Source organism: Podarcis melisellensis (assembly GCF_964234715.1).
Source record: "Podarcis melisellensis genome assembly, chromosome: 15".
In the NCBI taxonomy this organism is placed as follows: Eukaryota; Metazoa; Chordata; class Lepidosauria; order Squamata; family Lacertidae; genus Podarcis; species Podarcis melisellensis.
This window is the reverse complement of record NC_138532.1, coordinates 18027373-18047488: the sequence shown is the minus strand read 5'-3', so window position 1 is coordinate 18047488 and position 20116 is coordinate 18027373. Positions and strand designations below refer to the sequence as shown.

The following is a 20116-nucleotide window of genomic DNA, read 5'->3' as shown; positions in this document are numbered from 1 at the left end:
TATCTAATGAGACCATTGGTCCATAAAATGAAAGCAATTATCAATGTACTGTACTATAAAATAAATAAAACACTATTGTAGATGAGAAAAATTAAAATTAATTTTTTTTTCTTACCTGCACTGATGATAGTCATTGTTTAGATGTGGGGCTTAACAATTATTTCATTGTTAATATACTTTTTCTTAATTGTATTTCATTATTAATATACTTCTTCCTAATTGTATTTCAGTTCAGCAATTACTTTGATAAAATACATATTTTGTTATGTGCAAATGGCTTTAGATACCTATTAGCATTAGCTTCAGATACCATATAGCATATATTCAACCCAAGATACAGTGACAATTTTTTGTTGACAAAGGAAAGCTGGACATATAAAGGGCCCCGTTACTTCAGTAGCTTAGGGCCTCATCAAATCTAAATCCGGGCCTGGACACATATGGTGGCCAGCACAGGAAGCGGGGGTCAAAAAGCCCAAGTACAGAGAGCAGAACACCTTTGTAGGACACCCACCATGCCCAAGGGTTGACCTCGTCATTTTTGTAGAGGAAAAGGGAGAGCAACACAAAACATCAGACAGAAAGTAAGAGGCAGTGCTCACATCAAGTTAAAGACTAGGACTATGATCCAAAGAATTATGCCTAATAGATACTTAGCTCAGCTACACTTCTTTACAGGCAAAAAACAAAAAAAAAGTTTTCAATTGTTTTGCATATGTGGCAGCTGAAGAGAATACAATTCAACCGCTACGTTCTAAAATCCATGTCATTCTAGTTTTATGCAAGCACATAGTGTTATTTAAAAGCATACGATTTGCATAAAAAGAGCCCTGGTGAGACTTCACTTTAAATATGTACATTTCACTCCATTTCTGCGAATGTTCAGGTTAAAATAAAGCAGTGAGTGTGCTAAATCCATTCCTGTTATTTTAGAGTCAACTCTTAGCATTATTTTCCCTAGAAAAATATGGAGAGCATATGTATTGCAGTTATTGAAAAGGGGGGAAAAACATCTGTTCATGAACTTCTACTTCATCGGATGCCTGGCATGCTATCCGCTGCAGGCAGGGCATAGAGAGAGAAATAAATGAAAGCAGTGAAGTCAGAGGGCAACCAAGTGCAAGGAAACTCCTCAATTAGAAGGCAGAAAAGGATGACTCAGTAGATTAGCTTTATTTCTTTACTAAAGAACTTGGAAGGAGCCCATTGTTCTTTGCTGCCTAATAATTTTGTTTCTCTCTCTACGCCCTGCCTGCAGAGGATAGCATACCAGGCATCCGATGAAGTAGAAGTTCATGAAAGCTTGTGGTGAAATACATCTGTTTAGCCTTTAGAGTGCCACAAGACCCTGTATTGCTTTTCTTGCAACAAACTGACAACAGTGCCTCTTCTAGAGGTTGTATTTTGGCCCTGCAAGGAACTGAACAGCAACTCTTTACACAAGCTGCCAGAAGCAAGATGCTCTAAAACTCACATCTTCACCCTGCCCCAACCTTAAATCAGAGGAATCATTACTGCTCTTTATTATTAATAATATTTCAATATTATTAGGGATTTGGGTGGCGCTGTGGGTTAAACCACAGAGCCTAGGACTTGCCAATCACAAGGTCGGCGGTACGAATCCCCATGATGGGGTGAGCTCCCGTCGCTTGGTCCCTGCTCCTGCCAACCTAGCAGTTCGAAAGCATTTCAAAGTGCAAGTAGATAAATAGGTACCGCTCTGGCAGGAAGGTAAACGGTGTTTCCGTGCGCTGCTCTGGTTCGCCAGAAGCGGCTTAGTCATACTGGCTACATGACCTGGAAGCTGTATGCTGGCTCCCTCAGCCAATAAAGCGAGATCAGTGCCGCAACCCCAGAGTCGGCCACGACTGGGCCTAATGGTCCGGGGTCCCTTTACCTTTACCTTTACTGTTACCACTGCTGCTGCTGCTATGGATTTGTTACAGCCTCCTTAAGCCTGATTTCCTGTTCCCTCTCAGTCTCCCTTTTCTTCTGGATCTAATTGTATTTGGCTTTTAAGATTTTGAGCAGTGACTTTGTGGTTCTTAAACTTTTGTGGAGTACCCAGAAACCTTTGGGATCTTTATGTAATAAAAATGCAGATGATAATACACAAAATTACAGAGACAAAATTGGGGAGGGGGTGAAAAAGTTAATGTGGAGAGGGGACATGGCATGTATGCAGAAGGTTCCATGTTCAATCCTGGTCATTATCTCCAGGTAGGACTGAGAAAGACAGGTAGTAGCTTTCTGGGATTTCAAGACAAAATATAAACCAGGTATGAGGAATCTATGATCCTTCAGCTCCTTCCCTAACACCAAGTAGATTGGCGCAGAGGTAAAGGAATGTCCAGGAATACTCACCTGCATCCAGCCTTGGCATTGAAAAGGCAGCCTAACTTTGGTTCAAAAATGTTGAAGATACCTCCTCCCAAAAGCGCTCCACACCCCTGCAAAGTGCAAGACCTCTCTCTGTAGCGAGAGGTGTGGAAGTCTAAGCCTGCCTGTCCATTGCAACTACTTCATTTATTCTGCCCTGATTCCAAATTTGGGGGAATCTTGAGACTGCTATCTTGCTTTTCTTAGTGAATGAAAAGTGTTCAGCACATGCTCAGAGGCTTGCAACGAATGCTTATGAACTGCGTTCTCTGTTTGACTCCTCTGGCCCTCCCCTTTCTTTTTTCCATGGCCCAACCTATCTATCCCTGAGACAAATTCCTCACTGCAAGTGTGGCATAGTGGGCAGAGTGTTGGGCTAGGTTTAAACCCCACTCACCCAATAAGCTCTCTGGGAGGCTTTGAGCCAGTCACTTGCTCTCAAACTAACCTACCTCACAGGGTTATTGTGAGGGTAAAATGGGGAGAAGAACTATTTACACCACCTTCAGTCATGCCTTGGTACTTGGACGTTTTGGCTCCCGAATGCTGCAAACCTGGAAGTGAGTGTTCTGGTTTGCGAATGTTTTTCAGAAGCCGAAGGTCCAATGCTCCTTCCATGGCTTCTGATTGAGTGAAGGAAGCTCCTGCAGTCAATTGGAAGCCGCACCTTGGTTTTCAAACTGTTTCAGGAGTCCCAGAATGGGTAACATTCGACAACCAAGAAACGACTGTATAGATGAGAGTAAAGGTAAAGGTAAAGGGACCCCTTACCATTAGGTCCAGTCGTGGCCGACACTGGGGTTGCCGCGCTCATCCCGCTTTATTGGCCAAGGGAGCCAGCACACAGCTTCCGGGTCATGTGGCCAGCATGACTAAGCCGCTTCTGGTGAACCAGAGCAGTGCACGGAAACTCCGTTTACCTTCCCGTCGGAGCGGTACCTATTTAACTACTTGCACTTCAATGTGCTTTCGAACTGCTAGGTTGGCAGGAGCAGGGACTGAGCAACAGGAGATCACCCCGCCGCGAGGATTCGAACCGTCAACCTTCTGATCGGCAAACCCTAGGCTCTGTGGTTTAACCCACAGTACCACCCGCGTCCCTATAGATGAGAGTAGCAGGGCGAAAATTGTGCTAGACAGACCAGTATTCATTTCTCTTCCTCTTGTTTTGAGATACACAAACACATATGGTAATAAAAAAGAAGTGGATGAAAAATGAATAGTGGGTGCCTAGTGGGTGGCAATCCAGTTTGACTCTGCTATCATGGGCTTAATTCCAATGTCCACATTTAAGTTGACTTTATTTGCGACACACTCTCTCCCCTCCACCCTGCATCCCAGGGTAAAGAGAGAGGAACTTCACTGCCAAGCAAGGAGAAGAGAAATATACCGTCTGACTAGCACAGTTTTTCTCACCTTTTGTTGCCGACATCAGTGAGGGAAGAATGCAAGCAAGAATGAGGGAAAGAAGGAACGGAGCTAGAGATGAGGACGTGGAGGAATCCAGATGGGAATGAGATTGGTGAGTAAGGGATTAAGTGGCTCAGGACAGGATCTGGGTCCAAAGCCCTTCCCCATCTCTTGTGGAACAGCTAGGTAAGAATCGCTAACCCATTTTTGCTAGATCTCTGTAAGCAAGGGTTACAGTTTATAAAAAGCAATGCTAGCAACTGGAAGGGTGGCAATGGGTTTTCCAAATTGCCTCTGGGACTACCAAGGCTTAGACTCAGTTGGGGTTTACTGGGTGCATACCAATGAGACCATGGGCTCATCCAGACTTCTGCTTCTCCCACCACTTTCCCCTGGGAAAACCCACTCTTCAGTGCTGAATCGGAGCAAACATCAATTGGGTTGTCCACATTTGTTCTGATTTAGGGCTAAAGAGCCATTTTTTCCTCGAGAAAGCAGTGGGACAAGCAGAAAACCGCTCAGATCCATGTCTAGGAAGCACATGAGAAGTGGGAAACCCATTTAGCCCTATGCTTTCTGGGCTCAACTTGCACTATAATGCCCCCATACTTCTGAAACTGGTTTTTGCATCATGTGAAAAGTCAAACGCGAGAAATGAAGTTACACGGAACCAGGCAGAGGGCTTTCCCAGCAATGGCACCTTCCCTGTGAAACGCCCTCCCATCAGATGTCAAGGAGATAGTTAACTATACAACTGAAGACATCTGAAGGCAGCCTTGTATCAAAAATGTTTTTAATGTTTGATATTTTATTATGCTTTGATATGTGTTGGAAGCCACCCAGAGTAGCTGGGACAAATCAGTCAGATGGGTGGGGTATAAATAATAAATTTGATTATTACTATTACCACTACTATTACGGAATAGGATGTCCCTGTGTTCATCAGAGAAATGTTGAAAGGTATGCATTTGAATGGCAATGGCCCTCACCTTTTCCGGCATCCAGCCCCCTCTAATATTTTATTGGGGAGTTATAATTAATAAAATTGTTGATGTTGTTGTTGTTAAATATACAGTCATATGGAAATTAACAGGGAAAAGTCGTGAAAAGGGAATAAACTGCCATGTCAACACAGCCTAAGTTACATGGATTCAGTAATGCCTGCACTGCTTTCCAATTTGCTTTTGGGCACAATTCCAAATATTGGTGATTAATTTCTGCTAAAGCCCTAAATGGCTTGGGTTCAGGGTGACTCAGGGGCCTCTTTATTTACCAGCCAGCCCAATGCTTAAGATCTGGGTGGGTATGGGGCAGAAGCCCTTATCTGTGTCTTACCTCAAGCACAGAATCACAGACTGTAGGGCTGTTCAGAAACAGAACCTATGCAGTGACTGTCCCACAAGGCTTGGGTGACTTCCCTTCTCTGATGCTCTTCTTCCGGTGAGTGAAGACATTCTTATTGCATCCTAGGCTTCTGCCTGGTCAGGTAGGTAGCTGGTGGTCTTAAAACGTGCTATGTTATCTGCTTGTGCCTACCTCTGTTGTAATTTATATTGTTCTGTTGCCTGTTTTTATACAGTAACTGTTGTGGTATTGTTTATGCCAGGGGTAGCCAACATGGTGGCCTCCAGATTTGGAGACTCCAGTTCCCACTGGCCCCAGCCAGCATGCCCGCAGGCAGGGGTGCCAACTTGAATAAAATATTGGGAGGTGGGCAGGTAAGCCCTGCCCCACATAATCGAATACAGGCTGGTGATGGGAGTTCCAGTCCAACACCATTTGGAGGGCACTGTGATGGCTATCGCTGTCTTCTGCGTTAGAGGGGCATGGTAGAAACTGCTGCATAAATAAAACAAAAATCAAACATCCAAATCCCTTTAGCCAACTTCCTTCTTGTGACAGAGGGAATTTGTTAAAGGTGGTGGCAGGGAACCTTTTCAAGCCAAAAGTCCACACTTCTCCTTTCATTCCTGCTTCCCTGAGATCCTTCTGCAGTGAGAACCAGAAATTCTAAGAGGACTAGCATTAAGATCTAGCTTCCAAATAGCTCCAAAATGATGTAGCTGTCGGGGTTTTTATGAGATATTTTATAAGGAGGCCTCAATCACTCTTCAACTGGGATCCTACTCTATTGCTGTCCTGGATGCCATTGCAGTGATCCCATCATCTCAACCAAGCACTGCTATAGCAGACAAGTTCAAAGGAGTTGAGTTTTGTGGGGTTTTTTAATATATGAAAAGCCCCAACAAGTATCCACAAAGGAAAGAGCAACAAATGCTAACCAATTGGTTCTTACATGGAACAGCATCTTAGCTTGCAAGCACAAGTGTCAGGTCCAACCCTGGGTCCAGTTTCTCTTCTGGTCCTTGTCCCTCCTTCTCTTACTTGGTTCCTCTAGCTCCACTGTTCCCTTCCCCCCTAACCTCTTGCACTGACTAACGATAGTTCCTTCCTCCTCTCTGCTCTTCCAGCTCATTGCCTTTGATCCTCCTACCACTTTCTGATTGGTTTCCTGGATTTTGGTCTTCTCCCCCAAATGATAAACTCTCACCCAGTTTCTCGCCTCGCTGTGCCTGACCAGAACAGATTACTCAATCTCCCCCCCCCCCACACCTCCCCGCTGGCAACACGGTGCATATGAACTCCTGTTTGGCTCTGCAAACATTGTGTTCTACATCCTGCGAAAATCTCTGGCCAAAGTGCAATGGTACCAAATGGGGCTCATCTTAATCATAGCTGCTACTGAAGATGATCTCTGTCCATCAACTCTGTATTTGCAAACTGTTATGAGAAAAAAAAACCCTGCTCCTTTTCCCTTACGGGGTACCCAAGAGCCCATATAGAGTCCTTTTGTAGGTTCTCTATCAGTAGGAGAAAATAACAGAGACCAACCAGAGAATATTGAGAAGCAAAGCAGCGAGTAAGCCTGTTCTTTATTAAACTGTTGCAACAGAGTCCTCACTCGCCACCAGAAGGAAAGAGGAGGAACCCAGAACAAAGATGTGCCTGCCCTCATATAGACTTTTGAAATTGCACATCCTTAAACTCCAGACCACCCCCAGAAATATCATACATACATCACAGAAGGGGTGTAGCCCAGGACCACGTCCCCCAATACATCATACATATATCACAGGGGGCGGTCTAAAACAGAATGCTGAGTGTGTTTTCTCCTGTCTGGCAGGTTACCTGATTGCATTATCTGGGTTTTGGCCACTCTTTTGTTTTTATAACTACTTAATTCCCAAATGGAAGTAATGGAGGCAGTGAGAGATTTGACTTTCTTGGGCTCCATGATCACTGCAGGTGGTGACAGCAGTCACGAAATTAAAAGACGCCTGCTTCTTGCAATGACAAACCTAGACAGCATCTTAAAAAGCAGAGACATCACCTTGCCGACAAAGGTCCTCCGTATAGTTAAAGCTATGGTTTTCCCGGTAGTGATGTATGGAAGTGAGAGCTGGTCCATAAAGAAAGCTGATCGCCGAATAATTGATGCTTTTGAATTATGGTGCTCTTGAGAGTCCCATGGACTGCCAGAAGATCAAACCTATGCATTCTGAAGGAAATCAGCCCTGAGTGCTCACTGGAAGGACAGATCCTGAAGCTGAGGCTCCAATATTTTGGCCACCTCATGAGAAGAGAAGACTCCCTGGAAAAGACCCTGATGTTGGGAAAGATGGAGGGCACAAGGAGAAGGAGACGACAGAGGATGAGATGGTTGGACAGTGTTCTCGAAGCTACGAACATGAGTTTGACCAAACTGTGGGAGGCAGTGGAAGACAGGAGTGCCTGGCGTGCTCTGGTCCAGGGGGTCACGAAGACACGACTAAACGACTAAACAACAACAAATTCCCAAATCCAGGTCACAGGTTCACCATATTCACACCTTAAATGTGCCCTTAAGGCAGGATTTGTGAGCTCAAAGACAATGAGGAGGTTTTTCCCCATTTCCTTAGACCTTGCAGAGAAATATTTGAGGTCATTTTGGGAAAGAGAAAACGGCTTCAGGACTTTTCTGTAGGTTTCAGACATGTGGTTTACATATTTGTATGTGTTTGTTTGGTACATTTATGAATATCTATTACATATCTCATGAGACCATTGGTCCATAAAATGAAAGCAATTATCAATGTACTGTACTATAAAATAAATAAAACACTATTGTAGATGATAAAAATTAAAATTAATTTTTTTTTTCTTACCTGCACTGACGATAGTCATTGTTTTGATGTGGGGCTTAACAATTATTTCACTGTTAATATACTTCTTCTTAATTGTATTTCAGTTCAGCAATTACTTTGATAAAATACATATTTTGTTACAGTATGTGCAAATGACTTTAGATACCTATTAGCATTAGCTTTAGATACCTTGTAGCATATATTCAATGCAAGATACAGTGACAATTTTTTGTTGACAAAGGAAAGCTGGACATATAAAGGGCCCCGTTACTTCAGTAGCTTAGGGCCTCATCAAACCTAAATCCGGGCCTGGACACATATGGTGGCCAGCACAGGAAGTGGGGGTCAAAAAGCCCAAGTACAGAGAGCAGAACACCTTTGTAGGACACCCACCATGCCCAAGGGTTGACCTGGTTCATTTTTGTAGAGGAAAAGGGAGAGCAGCACAAAACATCAGACAGAAAGTAAGAGGCAGTGCTCACATCAAGTTAAAGACTAGGACTATGATCCAAAGAATTATGCCTAAAAGATACTTAGCTCAGCTACACTTCTTTACAGGCAAAAAACAAAACAAAAAAGTTTTCAATTCTTTTGAATATGTGGCAGCTGAAGAGAATACAATTCAACCGCTACCTTCTAAAATCCATGTCATTCTAGTTTTATGCAAGCACATAGTGTTATTTAAAAGCATATGATTTGCATAAAAAGAGCCCTGGTGAGACTTCACTTTAAATATGTACATTTCACTCCATTTCTGCGAATGTTCGGGTTAAAATAAAGCGGTGAGTGTGCTAACTCCATTCCTGTTATTTTAGAGTCAACTCTTAGCATTATTTTCCCTAGAAAAATATGGAGAGCATATGTATTGCAGTTACAGATAGGTAGCCGTGTTGGTCTGCCATAGTCAAAACAAAAACCAGTGTATCTGAAGAAGTGTGCATGCACACGAAAGCTCATACCAAGAATAAACTTAGTTGGTCTTTAAGGTGCTACTGGAAGGAATATGTATTGCAGTTATTGAAAAGAGGGCAACCATCTGTTCATGAACTTCTACTTCATCGGATGCCTGGTATGCTATCCCATTGTTCTTTGCTGCCTAATAATTTTGTTTCTCTCTCTACGCCCTGCCTGCAGAGGATAGCATACCAGACATCCGATGAAGTAGAAGTTCATGAAAGCTTGTGGTGAAATACATCTGTTTAGCCTTTAGAGTGCCACAAGACCCTGTATTACAGTGCCTCTTTTAGAGGTTGTATTTTGGCCCTGCAAGGAACTGAACAACAACTCTTTACACAAGCTGCCAGAAGCAAGATGCTCCAAAACTCACATCTTCACCCTGCCCCAACCTTAAATCAGAGGAATCATTACTGCTCTTTATTATTAATAATATTTCAATATTATATGGGACGCGGGTGGCGCTGTGGGTTAAACCACAGAGCCTAGGACTTGCTGATCAGAAGGTTGGCGGTTCGAATCCCCGCGATGGGGTGAGCTCCCGTTGCTCGGTCCCTGCTCCTGCCCACCTAGCAGTTCGAAAGCATTTCAAAGTGCAAGTAGATAAATAGGTACCACTCCGGCGGGAAGGTAAATGGCATTTCCGTGCGCTGCTCTGGTTCGCCAGAAGCGGCTTAGTCATTCCTGGCTACATGACCTGGAAGCTGTACGCCGGCTCCCTCGGCCAATAAAGCGAGATGAGTGCCGCAACCCCAGAGTGAGAAATGTTTCTGTTTTCATCTGAGGAATGTTGTGTCATGAGACAAAGGTTCTTAAGAGCAGAAGCAGGCAAGGCCTAGGCAGTGCGGCCTACGAGGCCTACACAAATCTTTCAAACCTGTTAGCAGTAAAATGCTGTGTCACTGTGACTCATGACTCATCTTGGGTTCCCTATACAGTGGTACCTCAGGTTAAGTACTTAATTTGTTCCAAAGGTCCATTCTTAACCTGAAACTGTTCTTAACCTGAAGCACCACTTTAGCTAATGGGGCCTTCCGCTGCTGCTGCGCCACCGCTGCACGATTTCTGTTCTCATCCTGAAGCAAAGTTCTTAAGCCGAGGTACCATTTCTGGGTTAGCGGTTAACCTGAAGTGTATGTAACCTGAAGTGTATGTAACCTGAGGTACCACTCGGGTTACAGACGCTTCAGGTTGTGTTTTTTCGGGTTATGGACCCACCAAAACCCGGAAGTACCAGAACGGGTTACTTCCGGGTTTCTGCGGTCGCGCATGCACAGAAGGGCTAAATCGCGCTTTGTGCATGTGCAGAAGTGCCAAATCACAACCCCGGCATGCGCAGACACAGCGGTGTGGGTTGCGAACACTGTGGGTTGCAAACGTGCCTCTTGCACGGATCATGTTTGCAACCCGAGCGTCCACTGTAAGTGTAACTAGCCATCTCTGTGGGCCTCAGTGTAGTGTGTGTGTGTGTGTGTGTGTGTCTCAGCCAGTATGTTGTGCTGTTGCAGATAGAGCATCTCCAGGACTCCAGTTAATCAGTAACCAAGATTTGTGCCTCTGTGAAGACTAAGATAGCTGCTATGAGCACTCAGTGCATACTCTTTGACTATGCTGTTTATGAACAAGTTTATTTTCTTCAGTAAACCTTTACTCTGTTCATGAAGAAGACTCTGCTTGATTAATTTACTGCTTCATGATATGTTGGAGCGTATGGGGCGATCCCATGGTCATTAAAGGGGGCAGCAACCTCAGCAGCCTTTAAAAACAGGTTTCTTCTCATAGACAGCTATAAAGCTGTTACCTGGACATCTTTCTCCTCACACATTTACGAAGCACTATTTCTGTGTTTACTCTTCTTCTGATGCCTCTTTGGGAGAAAGGTTCTGCACAGAGTAGTAATGTGTCCTCACCAGAGGGAACTCAAGCATGTAAAAATGAAATTGGTTTTTGCCATGAATTTCTATTCACTGCTTGAGTTCCCCTTCAGTCTTAAAGCAACATTCAGATATGCTACACTGATAAGAGATGAAATCAAGAGTAACTCTCTCCTCTCACACAGCTGATCAGAATGCTTTTAGTGCAAATCCTGAGGCCGCCAACTTTATTGGCCCTTGTCCTGGGAACTGTCCTTGTCCTCAGCTACATCTTCCACAGAACGGAGACCAAGGTAGGAATCATTCCTCACCCAGTTCTTTCTATGAAAATAAAATGTTGGCAAAGTGAAAGAGTGGAATATAAAGTGCCTTGAAAAGTGGTGTTTTTTTGGTGTTCTTTTTAAAAAGGGGGTCACTCCCTGGTGTTACATCCAATATGCGTTTAGTGCCTGGTGACCCTTAAACATAAAGTGAGCATCTCAACTGGAACTTAAATAAATAAATAAGAGAGAGAGAGAGAGGAGTTTTGACCACAATATTAATTTAGAGTTCCAGAGGTATGACCATGTTAATCTGGAGCTGCAAAAAACAAAACAAAACAGCACTTTAAGAATCTAGCAAATGCATTGCTGCATAGACTTCTGTGGATCTAAGCCAATGAAATCTTTGTAGGTAGGAATATATATATATATATACACACACACCCCATATTTTTTGCTCTATTTTGGGGAGCTAGGGAAGAACCCACATTTTGGTTTCATCATTTCCAATTTGCTGCAAATGAACCCATTGGAGATGAGGCAGTGTCTCTGTGCTCACCCTTGAAATTATTTATTTTTAATTCCACACTCAAGTTTACCATCTTTGGAGGCCTTGGGAAGCAATTTAAAGAAAATGAAGTTCCTGCAGGTATTGGTAAGCATTTTCTTGTTAATTTTGTAACCACACCAGGCATTATATCAACACAATGCATTGTGAACAATGTTCATTTTCAATAAAGAAAATATGTGGTGCAGTTTATTCCCTACCTCTGTTTCCCAGATTCTTGTAAATTAAAACATTTTTAAGATGATGGAGGGATTGCAACTTGGTGGTAGAACAGTAAGACCTAGGGCAAGGTAGGCAAACTAAGGCCCGGGGGCCATATTAGGCCCAATTGCCTTCTAAATCCAGTCCCGGAATCAGTTTGTTTTTACATGAGTAGAATGTGTCCTTTTATTTAAAATGCATCTCTGGGTTATTTGTTGGGCTTGCCTGGTGTTTTGACATAAGCAGAATGTGTACTTTTATTCAGTGGCGTAGCGTGGGTTGTCAGCACCCGGGGCAAGGCAAGTAATTTGCGCTCCCTAACCCATGGATTTGTGCCCCCTAACCCGTGGATTTGCGCCCCCTAACCCTAACCCCCAGATGTTGCACCCGGTGCGGCCAGCCCCCCCTGCACCCCCCCCACGCTATGCCACTGCTTTTATTTAAAATGCATCTCTGGGTTATTTGTGGAGCATAGGAATCTGGCCCCCCACAAGGTCTGAGGGACAGTGGACCAGCCCCCTGCTGAAAAGGTTTGTTGACCCTTAACTTAGAATGACTGCCCAACATTTCTCATTAAAAGGACAACGTAGCAGCTAATGTGAAAAACCATCTGCTTGATGCCCTGCAGAATCCGCACCAATATACAGACAGTCCATAATACTGGGCTACATGCACTAAGTGTCTAATATAAGGTGGCTTCCTTTTTAATACTATTAAATGCTTCAATCACAGACAGCAGGAGTGAACTTTGGGCAATGAAAGATGGAACCCCGAGACATGCTAGAATGGAATGGGCAGAAAAGGACAAAGAAATTAAAGCTGTCCTTAGAAAACTAGATGACCTGATGCCCAGCATCACTTTCATGGATATAAATACCACCACAAGTGCTAAGAACAGCAAGGCCACCATATTAAACTACAAAAGCTCTTATTGTGTTGGCGAGCATTTGATGGTTCGACTGGATTTATACAACTACTTGGGCAAGAGGAAGGAATACGGAGGAGACTTCTTACGAGCGAGGATCTTCTCTTCAAGTCTTAAGGCTGGAGCTTCTGGGCACATCACAGACTATAGGAATGGGACGTACCTGGTCAATTTCACTTTATTTTGGGAGGGCGGTGTCAGAGTGTCCATCTTGCTCATCCACCCCAGCGAAGGAGTTTCAGCACTGTGGGCTGCAAGGAAAAAAGGCTACGACAAAATAGTTTTCACGGGCAAATTTTTAAATGGGACATCAAGTGTCCACATTGAATGTGGTTTTAACAAGACCACAAATGCAGAACTGTGCGAGTATCTAGATGAGCGAGACCAGGAGGCCTTCTACTGTGTGAAACCAAAATATGTGCCATGTGAAGCTTTCGTCCAGCTTTCGTCCAACAACAGACCCATCTCATACTTAACAGCCATAGAAAAGAGACTTTTAAACAGGTACATTCTTTGCTGTTCAAATGCTTTATCTTAGGGAAGTACTGAAAACTCCTATGGGATTCTCTAAAAGAATCTTTGAAAACAAAATCTGAGTGATGATATCTTATCATCTCTGCTGGCCATGCTGGGAAGAAAATCTCCCTTGTTCCATCCATTTGCAGAACCAGGGAAGGTTTCTTCACAGACCATTAAGTGCACACCCTCCAATATTTCTCCAATGAAAATAGGGGCATCCTATTCAATAATAATAATAATAATAATAATAATAATTTTATTATTTATACCCTGCCCATCTGACTGGGTTGCGCCAATCACACTGGGTGGCTTCCAACACATATAAAAATATAATAAAACATTAAACACTAAAAAATATAATAAAACATTGGCTCAGGGGTTGCACAATCCCATGCCCTCCAACATTTCTCCCATGAAAATAGGGATGTCCTAAGGAAAAGTGGGACATTCTGGGTTCAAATCAGAAACCTGGACAGCTTCTGTAAATCCAGTACTGTCCCTGGAAAAAAGGGATACTTAGAGGATCTGAAAGTGGCTTTTGAAAACAGGGAGAAGTTGTGCTTCCATCTCTTTTCCAAAGTTCGGTTATCAAAACAGTTACAAACAGGTGTTCGCACTCCCCTTCCAATGGAAGCTTGGCTCAAGTGTTGAGTTTCCAGCACTAGCCATCAAGGTGTGTAAAAACCTAATTTGTCCTCGTCTGCTTTTCTCTAATGAGTATTTTCTCTTTCTTGAACGTCCAGTGTTGGAATTCAGATACCTCAGAATTTCGGGAACATTCGTGTCGTGCCCTGCAAAAGTAAGCTAGACTATCTGGTTCTGGTCACAACTTGAATGCAACAAATGACGAAATTGAGGGAGGGCCTGTATTTTTAATTGGTATTGTAAGACTGAGGTGCAATGTGGCAAGAACAGGACTATTTGAAAAAAGATGATGGGAGGAAGAGTTTGAAAGGGGCAAGAGAGAGAGGTCGTGGGAAGAATAATGGAAGGGAGAAAATTCAGTTATTGCTTAGGATGCCTTGATTTCCTACAAAGATGAGAATCTGAATAGCCAATCACTTCCTGGAGAGTTCTTGTGTGGTCAGAGACAGTATCAGCGACTACTTCCTTCTTCATCCTCTCATTTGTTATATTTCTTCAGCGAGTAAGGTGACGAGAGAGAAGTGCAGGATTGGGATGGCTTCTCCTGTCCCCAGCGGCTACGTTTTGCGCAACACTTGGCACCCAGAATTTTGCTCCATCCATGATTTCAGCACTTTGGATAAGATCCGTGTGAGTCTGAAGAGCAAAATGATTTATCTCATGGGGGATTCAACATCATTTCAATGGATTTATTACCTTACCAAGAGAGTGACAAGTACGTCCTGGCTGGGTTTTGGATTTTCTCACTCTTCTGAGATCCAAAATGTTGTTTTCCTTCCTTCCTTCCTTCCTTCCTTCCTTCCTTCCTTCCTTCCTTCCTTCCTTCCTTCCCAGTTTAGAAATTTTGGACTACACCCTCCTTTGAACAGCAGATCCCCAAGACCTGTTATTGCAATGGGCAGTTTCTTAAGTTTCCAAAGCAGCTTGCTTTGCAGAATGTGGGATGTGGGACTGTAGTTTAAGGCAGTGGTTTTCAGCCTCAGGTCCTCAGATGTTGTCGAACAACAACTCCCTTCATGCCCAGCCAACTTAGTCAATGACCCAAATTGAAGAACACTGGCTTTAAGGAATGCAGCCCTCTGTAGGTACACAAAGATAGCTGCGTAATTCTGCAGTGTTAGAGTCTTCAGTAAAGAGGAGTTTCCCTGTCTTCTTACATGAGATACAATCCTTGACATTTCCAGTTAAAGTATCTGGAACCATCTGCTTGCTAACAAGTGCTCTACCACTAAGTTATGGACTCTTGGACCTGACTACCAAGTATTGTGAATGAGCTCAAGTGCTCTGAATAATTTTGGGGGAGGGAATGTTGTTGGACCCTTGGAAGATCAAGACATGTAGGGCAGAAAAGTTATCCACCCAAGGCATGATGGAAAACAGCAACTAGGAAAAGATAGACATAACATTTTACAAGGACAGGAAGAAACACCATGGATAGAATAATTGCTACACACAGGAAGAAAAAGAATATAGTTTGAATAATTCACCTGTTGATTTATAAATCATTTAATGTGTCAATAAAAATGGAATGCATTAATATTGCAGTTGTTGTATAAGGGATTGTTATTTTGACTGGAGTGTAATTGAAATTAATAAGATTTTGGAATGCAGAAATAAAGTAAATCATCAAACCATCAATAAAGTAAATCATCAATAAAGTAAATCATCAATTCTAGCACACAGGGGGGCACCTAAATTTTATAATTTGGCATCTGAATGGTTGGTATTAGTAATTGTATTATAATATGGCATTGTTATAATGAGGCTATAATTGGAATATTGTAATTGAAAACTAATAAAAATATTATATAAAAAAAGAAAAGCTGTCCCTTGGAACCATCACAACTTACTTTCTATTAGTTTTCAAAACATTCCTATTAAAGTATTTCATTTCCTCTTTCCAACCTCTTCTTTGTTAGCGCTGAAGTACTTTGATCACCAAAGCGTTCCAGTCTTCAAGACACGTGTGGCTTTGGACCTGGAGAGGAACACATTCATCCAGTGGAAAAAACACGGGTACCCCCTCGTGACAAAGTCCTTCTATTCAGTGAAAGATCTGAATTACATTGCTCGGGAAATCGACCAAGTAGCAGGGGACAGCGACACAGCCATCGTCATTGCTATAGGCCAGCACTTCAGACCATTCCCCATGGATCTCTTTGTGCGAAGGGTTGTAAACATTCGCCGCGCCATTGAGCGCCTTCTCCTGAGAAGCCCTGACACGAAAGTCATTGTCAAAGCAGAGAATATCCGAGAAATGAATGCAGACACAGAGCGATTTGGCGACTTCCATGGCTATGCCCAATACCTTGCCATGAAATACATTTTTCGAGGTCTCAGGGTTGGCATAATTGATGCCTGGGACATGACTATCGCCTATAATTCAAACACAGTTCACCCACCAGAACAAGTGGTTTGGAGCCAAATCATGATGTTTCTAACATACCTCTGTTAAGAATGACCTTGGCCCTTATGATCACCGGAGAGAACCGTCTTGCCTGTTCCATTTGTGGCTGCTAGGCTGGTGACTGGAGCTGCCTGATGGGACCATGTGTCTCCACTCTTGAAAGCACTGCAGTGGTTGGTGGCCCAATTTAAGGTGTTAGTACTAGCATGCAAACCTGCAAACAGCTTGGGATCCAAGTACTGAAAAGCGCCTCCCTCAACCATCTTGAGCCCTACAATTAGCACGGAGTCCACCACCGAATGCTGCCTAGTTGGCACTGATCCGGGACAGGGGTCTTCTTGCTGGCAGTTTGCCATTTATGGAATGCCCTCCCTGGTGAGATGTGTCTGCCTCCCTCACTAACATTCTGGAAAAACTTTAAAATATTCCTCTTCACCCTGGCTAAAAGATGCCATTCCTAGAAACCTTAAATTATTAGCCATGGAATCACTCTCAAATAGAGAATAATCAGACTGGGGGCAGCTGCTTCTGTGTAAGTAACCAGCAGGAAGCCTCTTGGCTAAATCTCAGTGAGAAACATGATCTATCACGGGAAGTATCTTGGGAAACTGAGCTTGTGTGTAACATCCTGGTATGCATTTGCTAATAGCCTAATCTTCCAATCCCAGGTTGGCTTCCGCTGAGCCAGGTTACAACAACTGTTGCTCGGGCTGCACTAGATGAGCTTTTTATTCATAGGCAAAAGTACTGCACATGACAGAGTAGAAACCAGAAGAGGGAGCTAAAGGCACTGAGAACATACACTAAAATAGAACTCTGCATTGATTTCTAGTTGTGCAGGGGGACTTGCCACCATTCTGTTTACCAAAATGTGCCTTTGTGCTTGTGCGGAATGCTTCATCATACCTCTGGAGGGCTATTAGGCTATTCAGTTAAACTTGGTGCCTGACCCTTGTCTGTGTGTCCAGAAGCTACCTTGTCAGAAATATGGCTTGGATTTCATCATAGAGAAATCTGTCAGCTTTGGTTTTTCCAAGTTTCCAAGTTTCTTAAATTCAGTTACCTGCATTTCCTCTAAAATTAGATTTTTTTTTTTAAGGTATTCTCACAAATCATCACCAGCATATTAGTGCAGATTTCTCCTATTAAACATGTTTCTGTATGCAGTTTTGACCAATATACACATTCTTGCAAGCAACTTTCCCGAATATAATGTGTTTTGTATGTACTAATATGTGCACTACTCTTTGGAACTCCCTTCCCATTGATTTTCGTCGGGTTCTTTTCTGTATTGTTTTCAGCAATTATTTTTGTTTCCACAAGCCTACCAAGACATGTAATTTTCATATATGTGTAGCAACTGTTTTATTTATATTTTTAAAAATTGTGCTAACTTGTTTTTCATGTTTGTTTTTATCTGCATATATAAAGAAAGTTTTAGATCGTCATTCAGTTGCCTTCTGTCAAGGAAGCGACTTACAAATTTTATTAAATAAATAAAAATAAAATCAATGGTCTGGACCTTGAAGCTCTTTATTATCCAACCAGCTGTTTGATAATATGTATTACAGACTCTCTGCAAAACTGGATGAGTGTGTGCAGAATGTGCTGGAAAAAGATCTCCGTGGAACAGAAGGGGTGTGGAATAACCTTTGCTAAACCTCCTCCAGGAGAAATCATCACCTTTTTTTACACATGACTCTAAGAGGTAACTCAAACTAAGTCAGGGGTTGCCAGTGTGTCACCCATATACTCCTTCCTTGGTACCCACAAGGTCTTCTTCACCTGCTGAAGTTTGGAGTTCTTGTTTTAAAGCATTCTGTTGTAGCTTATAGAATAGGTGGGTTGAGTAGCTGGCTCCTACAAAGTAAGCGCAAAAAGAATGTGATGTTTTGGCAGATAGGTTATGCCAGCCTGATCCTGGTACCAGATCTACCAGTGCCAGGATCCTAGGAATTTAGCTGTGACATGGGATAGCCCCATTAATGACTAAAGTAAGTGATCCCAGGGTTCCACCCATTTGCAGGTAATGCCTTCTGAGCTAGGAAGGCATTTGGGGAAGTTTTTTATGTATGACATTTTAATGTATTTTTAATCTTTATTGGAAGCCAGCCAGAGTGGTTGGGGAAACAGATGGGTGGGGTACAAATAAAAAAATATTATCACCTAGTGGAAGGTATGTATGTGGTGGTTATTGTGCAGAGAGGTAATCCTGCATATCCCCAGGGGGTCTTCGTTCCCCACTCACCATTATGTTCAAAGTTGATACGCAGAAAGCAGCAAAAGGAATTAGAAGAGTGAATAAAGCCGCCTTGTATCTTGGTTTAATAGGCTTGGGCATGGAGACAGCATGAACTATGGACTAAAGCTGTCCACATTAAATTTCCTTATGTACATAAGGGAATATTGATATTGACAATGGGTTCTTTCATGTGCTTATTGATAGTTTCCAAAGACTCAAGAGATGATGTTGTCCTAATGCCAACTTTTTGGTGGCTTTTGCCTCAGGCCAATTTCACTAAATCTCCACACCAGTCAAATTCACCCACAACCTGGTTTTGCTACTAGGGACAATCAGACTCTGACCCCAGAACTGACCCATTTGTGTTTCTGGCTAACTTTGACTGTTTAGCTGATTTTTCAAGGCCTGCGTCTTCTGGCGAGACCTTTAGTCAGGGCAACCATTTTAGCCTAAGCCAACCACTGGCTTCCTTCTTCAGTTCTTCACCAGCCAAGTATTGCTAACACACTTGGGGTGAGTAGCTTAATATTCAGACCTCAGCTCTCCACTTTTGACTCTAACCCCTCAGTCTTCTCAAATCTTTGCCTCACACTTCGCCCATCAACTGACTTTCCCAACCGACTTTCCAAACTGACGTTTGTTTTCCACAACTGACAATTAACTACCCTTTATCCACCAACCAGAACTTCCAGCCAATCAGAGCCTGTCGTTCCTTTGACCAATCAAAATGGAGTTCGCTGACCCAGGCCCCTATAAATACTCGAAGCAGCGCTCTCCCTCTTTCAGAATTTGTTGCCAAGCTGCTACAGCCAAACAGGCCTGCAACATAGTAAGAGTTCAAGGCTTTGGACTTTGACAGTGTTGCTCTACATCAACAGAGGCCACAGAAACCTTTTTTAAAAAAAACAAAGGGCAAAGAATGTACAGATATACACATAGCATTTTTCCACACTATGTCTCAAATTTGCTAAGATTCTTCCATCCCCAGATGGAAGAATAAAATATTGAGGGGGGCAGGTAAGCCCTACCCTGCATAATCAATCACATGATATAAATAAACTAATAATAAAAAATTATTTATATCCCGCCCTCCCCAGCCGAAGCTGGGCTCAGAGCGGCTAACAACAGTAAAATAATACAACATTCTAAAATCATTTCATTATGTTGGTACATTCACATTATTTGAATGGCAATGGCCAACAACTTTGGTAGGGCCTGTCCCCATAAAAAAAATGGGGGGGTACCTCAGTCTCTAGGCATTGGCTCCTATGCCCCTCCCACCTTATTTCTTTCTGTATTCTTCTGGGATATTATGCTCCCTCACCAGTCCTTGAGCCCAGTGCATCACTGTACTTTGATTCCTATAGTCAGAGAGTCTGTGTTTTAAAGGGCCGGCCTGGGCATCATGCCTTCTTCCATCCTTGAGATCAAACCCCAGAGGTTAGAGGGGAGGTCAGGTGGTTGGCAGCAGTTTTGATGAAAAAGAGGGAACCCTGCACCAACTATGAGAGAAAGAGAGACAGCAACAGAAGCAGTTTTGAACAAGGA

At 43.0% G+C, this 20116-nt stretch overlaps 1 protein-coding gene and 2 long non-coding RNA genes across 7 annotated transcripts in view; 1 reads left to right on the top strand and 2 right to left on the bottom strand.

Moving 5' to 3' along the window:
* LOC309357748 overlaps positions 1 to 20116 on the bottom strand; it is a 241424-nt gene that overhangs the window by 62028 nt on the left and 159280 nt on the right. The window lies entirely within an intron of this gene.
* Positions 3730 to 17218, top strand: LOC309357600 (NXPE family member 2-like). Of its 5 annotated transcripts, none has more exons than XM_081889889.1 (7): positions 3730 to 3901; positions 10987 to 11094; positions 11656 to 11716; positions 12563 to 13259; positions 14018 to 14073; positions 14419 to 14634; positions 15839 to 17218. In XM_081889889.1, the coding sequence occupies exons 1-7, from the start codon at positions 3887 to 3889 to the stop codon at positions 16372 to 16374; spliced, it is 1689 nt and encodes a 562-aa protein (XP_081746015.1). In that variant the 5' UTR covers positions 3730 to 3886; the 3' UTR covers positions 16375 to 17218. The 5 variants fall into 5 exon arrangements, with proteins under 5 accessions (XP_081746015.1, XP_081746016.1, XP_081746017.1 ...); XM_081889890.1 differs by having other exon boundaries at positions 3730 to 3975; XM_081889891.1 differs by lacking the exon at positions 3730 to 3901 and adding an exon at positions 4767 to 5229.
* LOC309357705 lies at positions 17785 to 19219 on the bottom strand. The gene is made up of 2 exons (XR_014163172.1): positions 18575 to 19219; positions 17785 to 18186 (listed from the first exon to the last, which is right to left on the bottom strand). It is a non-coding gene; the product is annotated as an uncharacterized lncRNA (long non-coding RNA).